Raw genomic sequence first — 12,537 nt, forward strand, 5'->3', positions numbered from 1 at the left:
CACCTCTGTTTGCATGCCCTTTAAATCCTCTACCAGTGCCCTGATCAGCTTGATTGCAAGAGCTGCAAGGTAGGAAGAAGCATGTCATAGAGCCACAAGTGCAGTTATACTGTTTGGTTCTGTCTTTTAGGGAAAACTTAACCTTCCATTAATGACAACATGATGTTAAACACAGAACTTATGCAATTGACTTGATTTAACTTCATATTGCCTTCCAGCACGAAGATATTGTATTGGCAAAACTAACAAACTTGGTAAAGATAACTGAATGACCATTATGAGAGCCTATGTGGGACAGTAAATCCTTCTTTTTTCCAATAGACATCCAATGGTGAAATATTGCTTGATGTTTCACAAAGAGACAAAGCAAGAAATAGTGTCAGATAGACTATATCCCTGTACAGAGATGCCACTTCAGCTGAGCTCTTCTTGGAGCCCTGCCCTGTACGACATAGCATATGCAAGTTGAAGACAGAAGAGCTGCAGTCTTCTTTGGATGATATGACTCCAAAATAAAAAACTGTGGAAAGAATGGGAATGTTATATCCAGCAAAAACATATGCTGATCTGTTTTTCCCTTTCTTCCTAAATGTACATTTTTAATTTGTAGATCAGTCAGGATTTGGTTTGTTTACAACCCTTATTGTTCAGAGATTTTCTTTGGGAAATTAGCAGAGAGAAAGGATTGATATTTTTCTTTTCTCCTTTACTTCCAGAGGGTGATTCTTCCATTTCCTTCGTCTGCCACCTCAGACTTTCATGATAACTACAAGCTTCACTGAACCCTGAAGCACTTGCAAGTGGATGCTGAGGTTTTTTTTCACCCCATTAAGGGTGAAAGCAAGCCACAGTCTGCATTAGCGCATACAGATCAAGAGTAGCTATTAACATCACAACACATTTTCAGTTTGTGTTTTGAAATGTTACACTGACTGGCCACAGCTCTCAATGTGTTGTTGCCCCACTGTGAACCTATGTTAACCAGTGAGGGAAATGGCAGCAGAAAAAAAGGTAGTCACAGACAGTATGGATTTCATTTAATAAAGAGATTTCTCAAAGATTTATGGTTTAATATTTTTGGTGAGCCAACTGTCAACAACAAATGGTGGAATAACAATGGTTCTTTGTCTTGAGCCTGAAAAAAGGATTTTTTTTTGTGGTTGCTAGCCTGCAAGTTCTATATTCATGTCATTGCAGCTTTATAGTGAGGATTTTACTGTGCTGTACAAACAAATAAGAAAATGGTAATCACAGTTCCAAAGACCAGTGGTCCAACTAACACAAAATAAAGCATGAACTTCACCTGCAGTCTGCCCTTAGGGAAGAAGATTAACATGCTCAGCTGTCTTTCTACAGCTAGAAGTCTAAGGGCACACAATTTAAGAAGACATGTAGATGATTGCTGACAAGGGACAATAGGACAATCTGTAAAAAGATATGGCCCAAAATGTAAGCCCTGGTCTGAGTGGCTCATTAATATATGGAAAACAAAATTGTTTAGTTCAGGCCACAAAAAAAAAGAAAAACAAGTATTAACAGAAATATTGGTTTGAGTGTACCAGTATTTGTTTGCTTCTCTAGGTAGAATGGGAAGAAGGGGAGGAGGTTACGTACCGTTACACTGTAAGTACCAACACGTGCCATGATGTAGGAAATGTGCTGTGTTTGAAACAGATGGTTGTAAGGCTTTTGTATTGTGTAATATATTTGAGTACAAGGATGATGCCAAGCAGATTCACAATTATGATGATCGTAAGCACTAACTATGCTATATTTCCTGCCTTTTCATTTTCTGAATAACATTCTTGCCCATCCCACCCATTTCTCATTATCTCCTTTCTCAGCCCCCATATGACAGTTTTAAATCTGCAAGCTGTTTTTAGATTGTCGTCCTGGGCCTCTAACCTCTCAACTGTCCCTCATTTCAGAGCTATCTCTATTCCACAGAGGCCGACTGTACAGACTTCTATCAGCACCAGTAAATCTTTCAAAGAGGAATATGAGACAAGTGTGTGTATGTGTGTGCAATTCAATATAGGAATGAAGGACAGTTGGGAAAGTCAAGTGGTGGAACATAAAATATGAATGATGGATGAGGAACAAAGGAAGTGCAGATCCTCCACAGCATTTATTCTACTTTTTAAGAGAATGACAAGTATTCAGCCTATTGAAGTGGGAGACAGGTGACATAAGCATTTAAACAGGAAGAGGGAAAGGGGCTAAGAAATCTGATTTTTATTTATTTTAAAATCCCAGTTTAGAAATTTTTTACTTTTAGGTGTGCTTAAGGTCATTTAACCTGCTTGTACGTCAGTTTTCTCACCTGTAAAAGGCTTGTCTTGATGCTTCTTTTACCACAGAGTTAAACATATTATTGCAAGTAACTAATATTGGTATGCATAAAGGACCTTAAGACTTTCTTGTCAGAAGCAAGGCCCATGAAAACCCTGTGCTCTGCTAAGAGAGAAGTTCCTCTGCAGAGAGTGGTGCAGACAGCTATCAGTGCTCCCCAAGGACCACAGCACCCTCATACCGATGGTATGCTAGAGGCAGCCTAAATCTGCAAGGGTGCAAAACTTTAGTCCTCCTTCTTCTGCATGGTAAAGGGTGTGGAGGTCCTCTGAGAGGTAGAGCATCAAGTCAAACTTCATGTGCACATTTAGCTGTGTAAAAAATACTGTTGAAGACTTGCCAGGGGCAGGGGTCCAGCCCAGAGCCTTGTGTACACTGTGGGGAGTGCTGCAACCCACAAAGTCCCTCAGATTGACTGATGCAACCTAGGGATGACTGATAGCTGTCTTCAGTTTTGCTGTGAGCCACTTCAAGCCCAGGAATTGTTCAGGACTGAGAGATCGTTCAGAGGCTTAAAGCCTGGCTCTCTGGCTGCCAGTTTTCCTGGAAACAGGGTGCAGAATGTAGACCTGGAGAAGATATATTCTGAGTGTCAGAAGACATTGAAAACTGTTTCGAGTAGACTCCCTGAATAAACAGAAGTCAGAAGTGGAAATCTTAATTTTAGACCTCATAAAGATTACAAATAGTCATTGCGTTTGGAACTGGAAGCTGAAGGCATCTGATGTGTGTCACTGTGCAAGTTACAAGGTAAAGAAAACAAATACTGAGCAAGTGTTTGCCAATAGAAATGAAGATGGGAAGAATTATTTCAGTTCGACCTTTCAAATCTTGCATTTTGGGGGGTCAAAAGTTTTGATGATAAGTACAGAATGCTAGTGTACTAAAGATCTGAGAGGACGTGAAAGTTTCTCTTGCTAGTTGTCACATCATCCAATTAAGATATGATACCTTTTAACCATTGGAGTCATGTGACCTGTTACTGCCTCAAATGCTGAAAATACATGGACTATATTACATTGCAATAATTTTCCTTGTTTAAATAGCCCTTTGGGCCTGCTCACAGCCAGATATTTTTGCCTCAGTATGTGACTTAGTCCCACTACTTGCAATCATTAGGAGAGATACTATCTTTTGTTTTATTTGCTTCTGGTGAAATACACTGCAAGAGAGAGTTCTGCTTGCCTTTAGAATACTTGTAGCCAGAAGTAAAATCAGGCAAAAGAAAGAAAAACAGTACTGAGACTACATTATATCATTCAGTTCACCCCCTCTTCCTCCTCCAAAGCAGGGCCAATGGTACCTTAAACTGTTCCTGACAGAGGGGAACTTATCTTTCGCAGCGGTTCTTTCAACACCAAAGGATTCTGGTTTTGCTCAGAATAATGCAGTATCCTTTCTGCTTTGCCTAGCCACATAGCAGCAGGACTTTGAATTTATTTTCCTTGAAAAACTGAGTTGTCAGCAGGGGATGATTGTTTATGATAGGTTGTACAGGTAGTAACATCAGATAGTTTCCAGGCAAGCCTACTGCTTGAACTATATGAACATCAATAAGACACAGTAAAAATGAAAATTATGTCTAGAAGTTTACTTTTAGTGCCAGACAGGCAGAGTGTGACAAAACAATCTCACAGTTGTGCCTGTTGTTATCAGGAAAGCCAGTCGAACCTCTCCACTCCAGGCTGCCAGAAGCTGTTTCTGGGTTAATGAGTAAGATTTAAGACTAGTTCAGATCTTTCTTCAGTCTAAAAGAAAGAGACATCCTGTCCCTTTATGTAACAATGATTTGAAGGTTTGTGCTCTGACAACACCACTCAGTGATGGATGCAAGTACATGAATTTTATGTAGCCAATGGGACAGCCATACAAAGACATCAAGTGCATACAAATGGTAACTATACCTTTGAGTATAATCTTGGAGCATGGCAGATTTTTTGTGCAGGAATATCTGAAGACTTCTAGGGAACATAGCATATATTTCTATATACATCTGCAATACTGTTTGATTGTTTACCTGTGATTTAGAGATGCATTCACCTCAGTCCTTTAAAATTGTACAAAGCAGCCACAGGTACAACTAGATCTCTTTTAAAACCCAAATCAAATGTTGCAGACTTTGGCTGGCTAGTAGTGCTGGGCACTTCTCTACTTTGATGCTCATGTAATCCTTTTATTTTATTTTGGGATTGAGTCCCTGCCAAGTGCCATAATTTCTGAACCAGGAGAAAAGATATCTTCAGGTTAAAATGTCACTCTGCCCATCAATCACACTTCAACGAATAGCTGTAGTTCACAAGTTATATTCAGCAGTGCGATGAATAATTCCAGTCTAAAACTTTTATGCAAGTTCCTTATATTATTATGTCTGAGGCTAACCAAGACTGCAGAGATGAATTTCTAATTTTTTAAAAAGGCTTTATTTCATTAATATATAGGAATGAAATTCAGGAATACAAGAACTGGGTAATAAAAGGGTGGATCTAGTGTCAGAGCCACAGCACAATCAACTTACATTGATAACACCAGGAGCTTCTTGTTGGCAGCCACATATCCTTGATCAGTGTGACACAGCAGCATATTTGGGCTGACAGTAAAATGTATAGCATACAAAACTGGGGAGCACTTTTTAAAAGCTAATAGTACTCACAGGTACCAAAAAACGGCTACTTTGTTTTGTGTGTGCTTCGGCATGGAAGGCATTTGTGTTCATTCGATATAGCATATGCAGGGTATGAAGCACAGTAGTGCTTGGTCTAATACAGATGATGCTTCAGCATTGTCTTCAGTACTGCCTTGAACTCTGTCTTCAGAGACATTATCTTTCTCTTTTATTACTTGAAGTCTCAATGCATTCCCCTTCACTTTTTCCCCCTTCTCTCTAAAACTATCATGATAAAAATGTGGGGTTTTTTTTGTAGTATAGAAAGTTACAGGACTTTACAACTGTAATTTAGGCTGTTTCTAGAAATGATGCTGTTTGTTAAAATCTTTCAAAACAAACTTCTTGTATCTCAAATTTTAATATATATGTTTGAATTAAACAGATATTAACAAATGAAAAGATGAAGTAAAACCAGTCTGAGTAAAATAGTTTTTTCTTTTAGTATCAATTTTTCATATAGTATCAATTTTTAATAATTATTATGTTAATGACCACTAGCTTTAACCACTAAACACAAAAAACACAGAAGATCCAGGTCTGACTGCTTATACAGTAGAGCATAAGCACAATTCTTCTTTACATATGTACATCCCTATTATTTTAAAAGATTTTCCTGTTCACATTTCTTTATGGTATAAGAGAATAAAAAGACGATAACCAAATATTCTTACCATTCTTATTCTTATTTCGGTTTATGTTTAAGGCTAACATGTAGTCCTCTCAGAAAAAATCTGCTTCATAAACATGTTTGTTATCCTCATTTGCCCACACCAATCAAGTTTAATTGCTCAGTTAAATTGCCTGGTTACCTTCATTTGGAGACATTTGGCTGTTTCTATCTATACTCATACCAACACGCAACTTTCTCTAATAATAAATGGCTGCTCTTCCATGCCTCTTGGCTAATTGTTCAATTACAAGGGTGTGAGCAGTTCTGGCATTTGAAAGACATGTGAAAGGCCACTTGTGAACAGCCCAGGGACACAGAATCAATGACATTTATACATTATGTGTCATTTCTACGATTTCTAATCATAAGTGTATTAAAGTACCAATAGGCAGAACAACAACTTTTAAAAATAACAGCTACATTTTTTTCTCTCTCAATGACTCCAGTTCAAACTTTCTTCATTTTCTGGTCCAACTAAATAATTTTTTAACTATCAGCAAACTTTTTCTGCAGGAATATTTACTCCACCATCAGTCCCTCTGTAGCCAATAGTTTCTACTAAAATTCTGCAGTGGAGAGAATGGAGGGCTTGGTGCTGAGCAGGTTTAATGTCAAAATTCACAGTGAAAATGGCAGGCTGTAGGTCTTGCCTCAACAGCACATTATTTATCTTTGGAGAATGAGATTCTCTGTTACCCCATCCCCCCTGAGCAGACTGCGAAAGAGGAGTGTATGTGGAAGACAGCTGCCCTTTGTTTTCCTGGTGTTGGTTGGTTTTGTTTGTTTGTCTGTTTGTTTTGAGGTTTAAGTTTGTTTTGTTGTTGTTGTTGTTTTGTTGTTGTTGTTTTTTTTCTTGACTCTATATTTCTTACCTCTTTTTTTTTTCCCTCTTCTTCCTTCACTATCTCATCTTCTGTTTTTATTTGTGCTCTCTTTAGGTAACCCTTTTCTCCTGACTCCTATCCTCTATCCTCATTTGATGTCCCTTTCCTCTATCTTGATTTCTCTTTGTAAAGCTTCTTCTCCATCCATATCTGTCTTTTTAGTTCTTCTCTCTTATTCTGTCTTTTTTTCTTACCCTCTTGTCTTCCCTCTCTGCTTCTCCTCTCCGAGGATTCTCTGCCTTTGGCTTTTTGCTGTAGAATGGTCTTAATGTTACCCTTTATGAATGCTGATTATCCTGGTTGGAGCTCTATGAGTATTACACCAGCTGACTAGCTCTTCATTTGAATTGTGCCTTGCAGCCAGTTAGCAGGAAAGGAGTGTCACATCTAACTTTGACGGACAGCTGATTGGCAGGCAAGAAAAGCAGCCACCATCTCTCATGGGAATGCTCAGAAGCTTGCAGAGGGACATAAAATGTCAAACCACTGTGATCTGCAGCCTTTGCTAAGAAGCTTGAGAGATCAAACTAGATCAGAGACAATCCCACTTTAGTTTGGAAAACTAAGCTGTATTTTTTCTACTTTGAATGTGTCATCATCAATAGCATAATTTCTGCATTCTGCAAGAGAGACTCCTATAGACTATGGCACCCTGGGCAGTGTAGAGTCTCTAGACTTACCACAAGTGCATTAGCTCTACAATTCACATGAAGGTATGCTGCTTGGGGAGGTGGATATTCTCAGAGTGAAGCTATGATTTTTTTTTTTTTTCCAATTGTAATTTTTATTATTTTTTAGAGACCTTTTTTTAACTGTCAGCATGCTTTGAACTTAGAAATTTCAAGCTCTCTGTTGCTTCTAGTGTACAAGCAAAGTGTTCTTCAACTCTTTGTAATAGCATGGCTTGTGATACTATGGTCATGTCACAGAGTCCTCAGTGGCACCACAAAGGCTCATCAGAAAATGGCTGCAACATTGTTGTGTGCAGTGGAAAAAAAAAAAGGAAATGGTTGCCTTTTGCTACATAGAGAAGCCTCAACAAAATGTGTGTACTGTGAACCCTAAGTATCTTGGAACAAAACTTCTTCTAGTTTATATAGTTTGACTCTAGGAAAATTGATGAGTATGAGGGGAAAAAAAAGATTACATTTTAAAGCTAAAAATCTGGCCCAGACCACCCTATAATGAAGCTGCATTATTTCCAAACAAAAATTAAAAGGAAATATTCACCATAATTGTGCATGATTGGTCATGGGACTTGCTGGTTAAATGAGGAACTTCCTGCTATTGGTTACAATTTGAAGCTGAAGTGTACTAACCTTTCTGCTGAACTACTCCTCAGCAGAATCTGGGCAGACAGAAAAGTGAACTAAAAGCTGTAGCCAGCATTGTTTTTACCTTCTTGTTATTGCTGGCTTTCTAGTGCTTCTAAAATCAAAACATAGATGTGTATGAAAGAGTCTTACCTTGCCAACATATTGGTAGTCAGTTCCTGTGTATTCCTCCAATAAAAAGAACTGATTCCACATCCAGCTCCTTTTGGAACGATGAAGGTCTTGCCTGCTGTTTCCAGACAACACCAAAATCTTTTCCTTTTCTGGAAAGCTGCTAGTCCTTTTGGATAGTGGAGTTAAGAAACTTTGGTGGGGCTGACCAGCCCAAAACAGCAGCCAGAAGCAGTGGTAAGTTCTCATCACGGCAACACAAGAAGGTCTAAATAATGACTTTTTGTTGTGTTTTTTTTTTCTTGTCCTCAAACTAACCTACTTTACTGCATTGAATCCAATCTCATGCCGTCTTCCTTTAAATAGTCTTCACAGTCTGAAAGGATCTCTGAAAAGAGAAATACCAACTTTTTAAGCATTTTCAAAGATACTTAATATTCATCACTACAGCAAATAAGTCCAAAAAGTAGAAGAGTAATAGTGATGGAAAGCTGGGCTGTTTCTGGTTCAAAATGTTGCAAGTGGTCCTTCAAATAACTTCTGTGAATCTATACTGAGTAGGAGGAAGGAGTTGCGATGTTTGGGTTTGTGTGAGTTGCTTGTGTTGATATTTATTTATTTATTTATTTATTCATTCAATTATTCATTCATTCATTCATTCATTTATTTATTTCCTCCCCACTCCTTTAACTCCAGTTAGTTCCATTAATTGACTGAGACAACCAGGCTTTTCTCTTTTTACTGCCTGGAATTTGATGTGTAACTGATCAGTTTCTGATTGGGGACCTTGATGAGGTTACCTTACCAAAGAAGCAAGAGTGCACTCTGTCTTCCCAGGAGGCATTCTGTTGCTATAGTTATGGGCTGAAGAGCCTGAACTTAGATAATTCCATGATTTTCCCTCACATTTAAGGAGTTTTGCCTTTGATTTCATTTAGGAAGGGTCAGGTAAACAACTTAGTGAAATAAATATGCATATTTGTCAATATGTCCCACATACTAGACCTGGTAGAAACGGTGTAGGTAGTTAAGTGGACAATTTGATTACCTCAGTTATCTACTGCCAGACTTCTATACTGAGTTTTGGTTCTTTAAATACATAGTTCTATACATAAATACTTCATTAATAACTTCTAAAAAAATCCCCACACAGTGTATCTCTGTAAGCTTGTACTAGCTACTCCTTACTACTATTAATACTGAATATCTGTGCACCTACAAAATAATTATGAAAATGATCCCTATGTCTGAAGACTGAATGATGTTCATAATGAAAAAAAGCTATACATACAGTACCATAGCGTAGTGTGGATTATTCTTCAGTTTTTAAAAAAGGTGAAAGCTTCTATTCAGGAAGAAGAAATTAAACTGTGTGTCTCAGGTAACCTGCCAGGCAAAATGCCTAATGAACTGCTTTGGAACATTTTATAATCTGAAGAAATCAGAATTAGTTGACAGAAATATTCCACAATATATATATTTTCATAAACAACTTGATAAATCTTTAGTCCGAACAGATCCATACACTTAGAGAATAATAATTTGATTAATTTTAATTTGGTTTTACACAGATGCTCTTTGGAAAAGTTATTTTTTTCAATATCCTGATCAAAAAACCATATGTCATTCTGAACCATTTCAAAATTCAATACAGCAGCTCTCAGTATTTGTAAATAAAGATCATGGAATGACAGACAGACTATACCAAATTGAAAAGAGAGTTTTTTATTTCTTTCATTTTGTAAACATTTCACACAACAGTACTTGGATCATATTCTATATAAAAGGCCATTTTTTTTCCCTATATTATTTGTGTTTGTTTTTTTCAAGGTGTAAATCAGGCAGAATGTAGCCTTTGAGCTACATTGATGAAGTTAAAACATTTACAATGCCTCAGGTTAGCCACTCTTCTGGTTGTTATTGCTCTTAGTAATAAATTGTATAAAATAACCTCAAGTCTCTTACAGTTCCTCTTAGTAAATCATTTTCTATAAAGAAATACCACTTAGCTTTGAGATGGATAGTAGATAATGGAACAGGACTGTTCAAATAGTATTGTTTTAAAGCCTCACAAAGTAAAATACCATAAAAAAGTAAGTTCTGGGTGAAAAGAAGTCAGTTTTTTAGCATTTAGAGGAAGTATTGAAAAGGTACAATTAATTCTGAAGCACTGTATTTTCCCCTGGAGAAGAGGGAAGGTTACTAGTTAGCTCTCATGAATGTCAGTGAACTTTCTGTAGGTAAAAACAGCTCTGTCATGGAAGCTGTGTCCATGTACAGATTTGAGTGTTGTGATTTAGGATGTGTTCTGCAGTTCCTTCAGTGAGATTCGTGGAGCACCAGTAAATAAATGTGCAGGTCGCTAGAGGAGTGCATAAGCAGACTCAGGCCTCAGGCTAGGGAGAGCTGAGGTGGCTTTAATTCTCTCCCAGTTTTTATAGTCTTTCTTATCCTCCTCCTGTTCCCTGCTGACCTGCACAGAGTCTTATCCTTTATGAGTCTGCCAGCATCCACTCCTCTAACACCCATCTCTGAGTGGAGTTTGTTCCAGTGGGCATCTTCCCTGACGTGATATGAAAGAGGAGATTATGTCTCACAATATTTCGAACTTCCTTTTTCTTGCCAGATTGCTTTATGGGGAGGCTGGGACCTGTCCAGGTCAGTTAATTAGTGACCTGGGCAGTGGCAGCACTGGCGATCTGTACCAGCACACCCATAGTGACGTGTGCATGGAGGGCAGACATGAGGAGGTGAATGAGACCATAGATCTGGCTGTGCGTGTGTGGCTCGCCTTACTGGGGAGACAGCCTCTGAGGTAGGGAGCACAGCAGATGAGCAAACCTATTATTTTGCTATTAGTGAAGTCTGCATGGATTGCTGAGGCGTGAGGGAGTGAAAATGATCACTTGACAGGCTCCCCCAGTGCTTGTCTCATTGTCCCTACAGCCAAATCCCACAGTGGGGCCCCACACTTCTGTTCCTGAACATAATGTTTCTTGAGTAATGCTTCCTGGAGCAGCATTACCTGGACAGGATTTGTGCTAGCCTTTTAAAGGATCAGTCCTTGAAATGCCAATTGCCAGGAAACAATTATTCCTGCGGGAGAATTTTCTGCACTTGAAGTCAGCTATATTTCACAGCTCTGATGTCATGGGAGAAGTTTTATAGTGGCTCATACTGAAATATAGCTCACAAGAATGATATCATAGCTGTGAAATACAGGCTTTTGCTCTTCTCTGCAGAGATGTGTCCAAAATGTTCAAATAAGGGCATGATCCTGTAATATCCTTCTTGACTGGACAGTCTTCATGAAGCAGTAGAGCAGCTAAGCCACGGCAGCCTCCCTGTGGTAAGAGAGGAGACACACCTTTACAGACAATTGGGGTGTGTAATTGGTGTAAGTACTAACTGTGCAATTGTGGTGAGTACTAACTGAAGTTCAAGGTGTCTTTGCCCTGTAGATGCTAATAACTATTTTACGGGTCATAGTGATAAATTCAGTTGAGTGAATAAAAAGGACAGGAGGACTATACTCTGAGCCAGGCTTTTAGTAAAGAGTGAGCTCCTGTGGCTCTTAAATGCCGTTTTGTGCTCTGGTCCCAATGTCTCATGCTCCAGAGAGGTCTCTGCAAAGCAATAGCTTTTCTTGTGCAAACTCCTTTCTTTTTTTTTTTTTTTTGGAAAAAAAATAATTCACCAGAGATATTTTGTTTTCTTTAAGTGGAGATGTGCAAATGTAACCTATTGGACTTTGCGATGGGGGCTAAAACTATTTTCTTCACATCGCACAAAGACAGGCAAAAAGACAAAAGAGGCACTTTAAACATGGCATTTCTCCCAATCATCAGCTGGTTGGGGAACTCACTGTGTTAATCAACTGTCAAGAATGAAAAATGGTTTTACTGTACAACAGCCTCAGACAACTGGCTTAGCTCTGTCAGCTCAAATATATAGCAAATCTGGGCTTTTTACAGGAGAAGAAGGAATCTACATATCCAAGCTTAAAAAAATCCCAGTCTAACTTTAGGTATGATGATTGTTAACATAAAAGCAATGTCACTTGCAGTCACAGAACTGTCTTCGCTGTGATAAGTCACAGATTTAAAGTCTATGTTCATGCTTCTTTGAAGGATCAAAACATAAGACAATTGCTTAATCACTATAAATATCAACTTACTTCAAAATTATTTCCCCTAGGTGATGGTATTTTTAGTCAATCTTTCTATTCATCCTCTCCACCAGTATCTTGTTAATGTAATGTCTTAATGCCACCGATGTGAGAATTCAGTGCAAATGTACACCCTTCCAGATAAATACTTGATTTAAATCAAAGACAAAATATGTCTATTGGAGTAATTCCTATGAATCAGGGAGCTCTGCCCTGGTAATGCTTTTTTGGCACAGTGAAGGGCATCGGCTGCAGGTTCTTGACATGAGAAACCTCAAAGGATTTGCCTCTGCTCCTACTCAGCACTGTGGGTTGCGCTGCTCTTCCCAAATGGTAGAAATAAACTGGACTAA

General features: G+C 38.4%; 1 protein-coding gene across 1 annotated transcript in view; it reads right to left on the reverse strand.

The window, feature by feature from the left end:
• Positions 1–8,265, reverse strand: part of LOC308037267 (cadherin-6) — a gene marked incomplete at its 5' end in the record, with an annotated part of 50,060 nt that extends 41,795 nt beyond the window's left edge. The window contains one exon of the mRNA XM_080338926.1: positions 8,038–8,265. Within this exon, the coding sequence (XP_080195052.1) occupies positions 8,038–8,265 (228 nt within the window). The remainder of the gene's footprint in view (positions 1–8,037) is intronic.
• Between the last annotated feature and the right edge of the window lie 4,272 nt (positions 8,266–12,537).

Source organism: Nesoenas mayeri, assembly GCF_963082525.1.
Source record: "Nesoenas mayeri genome assembly, chromosome: 2".
NCBI lineage: Eukaryota > Metazoa > Chordata > Aves > Columbiformes > Columbidae > Nesoenas > Nesoenas mayeri.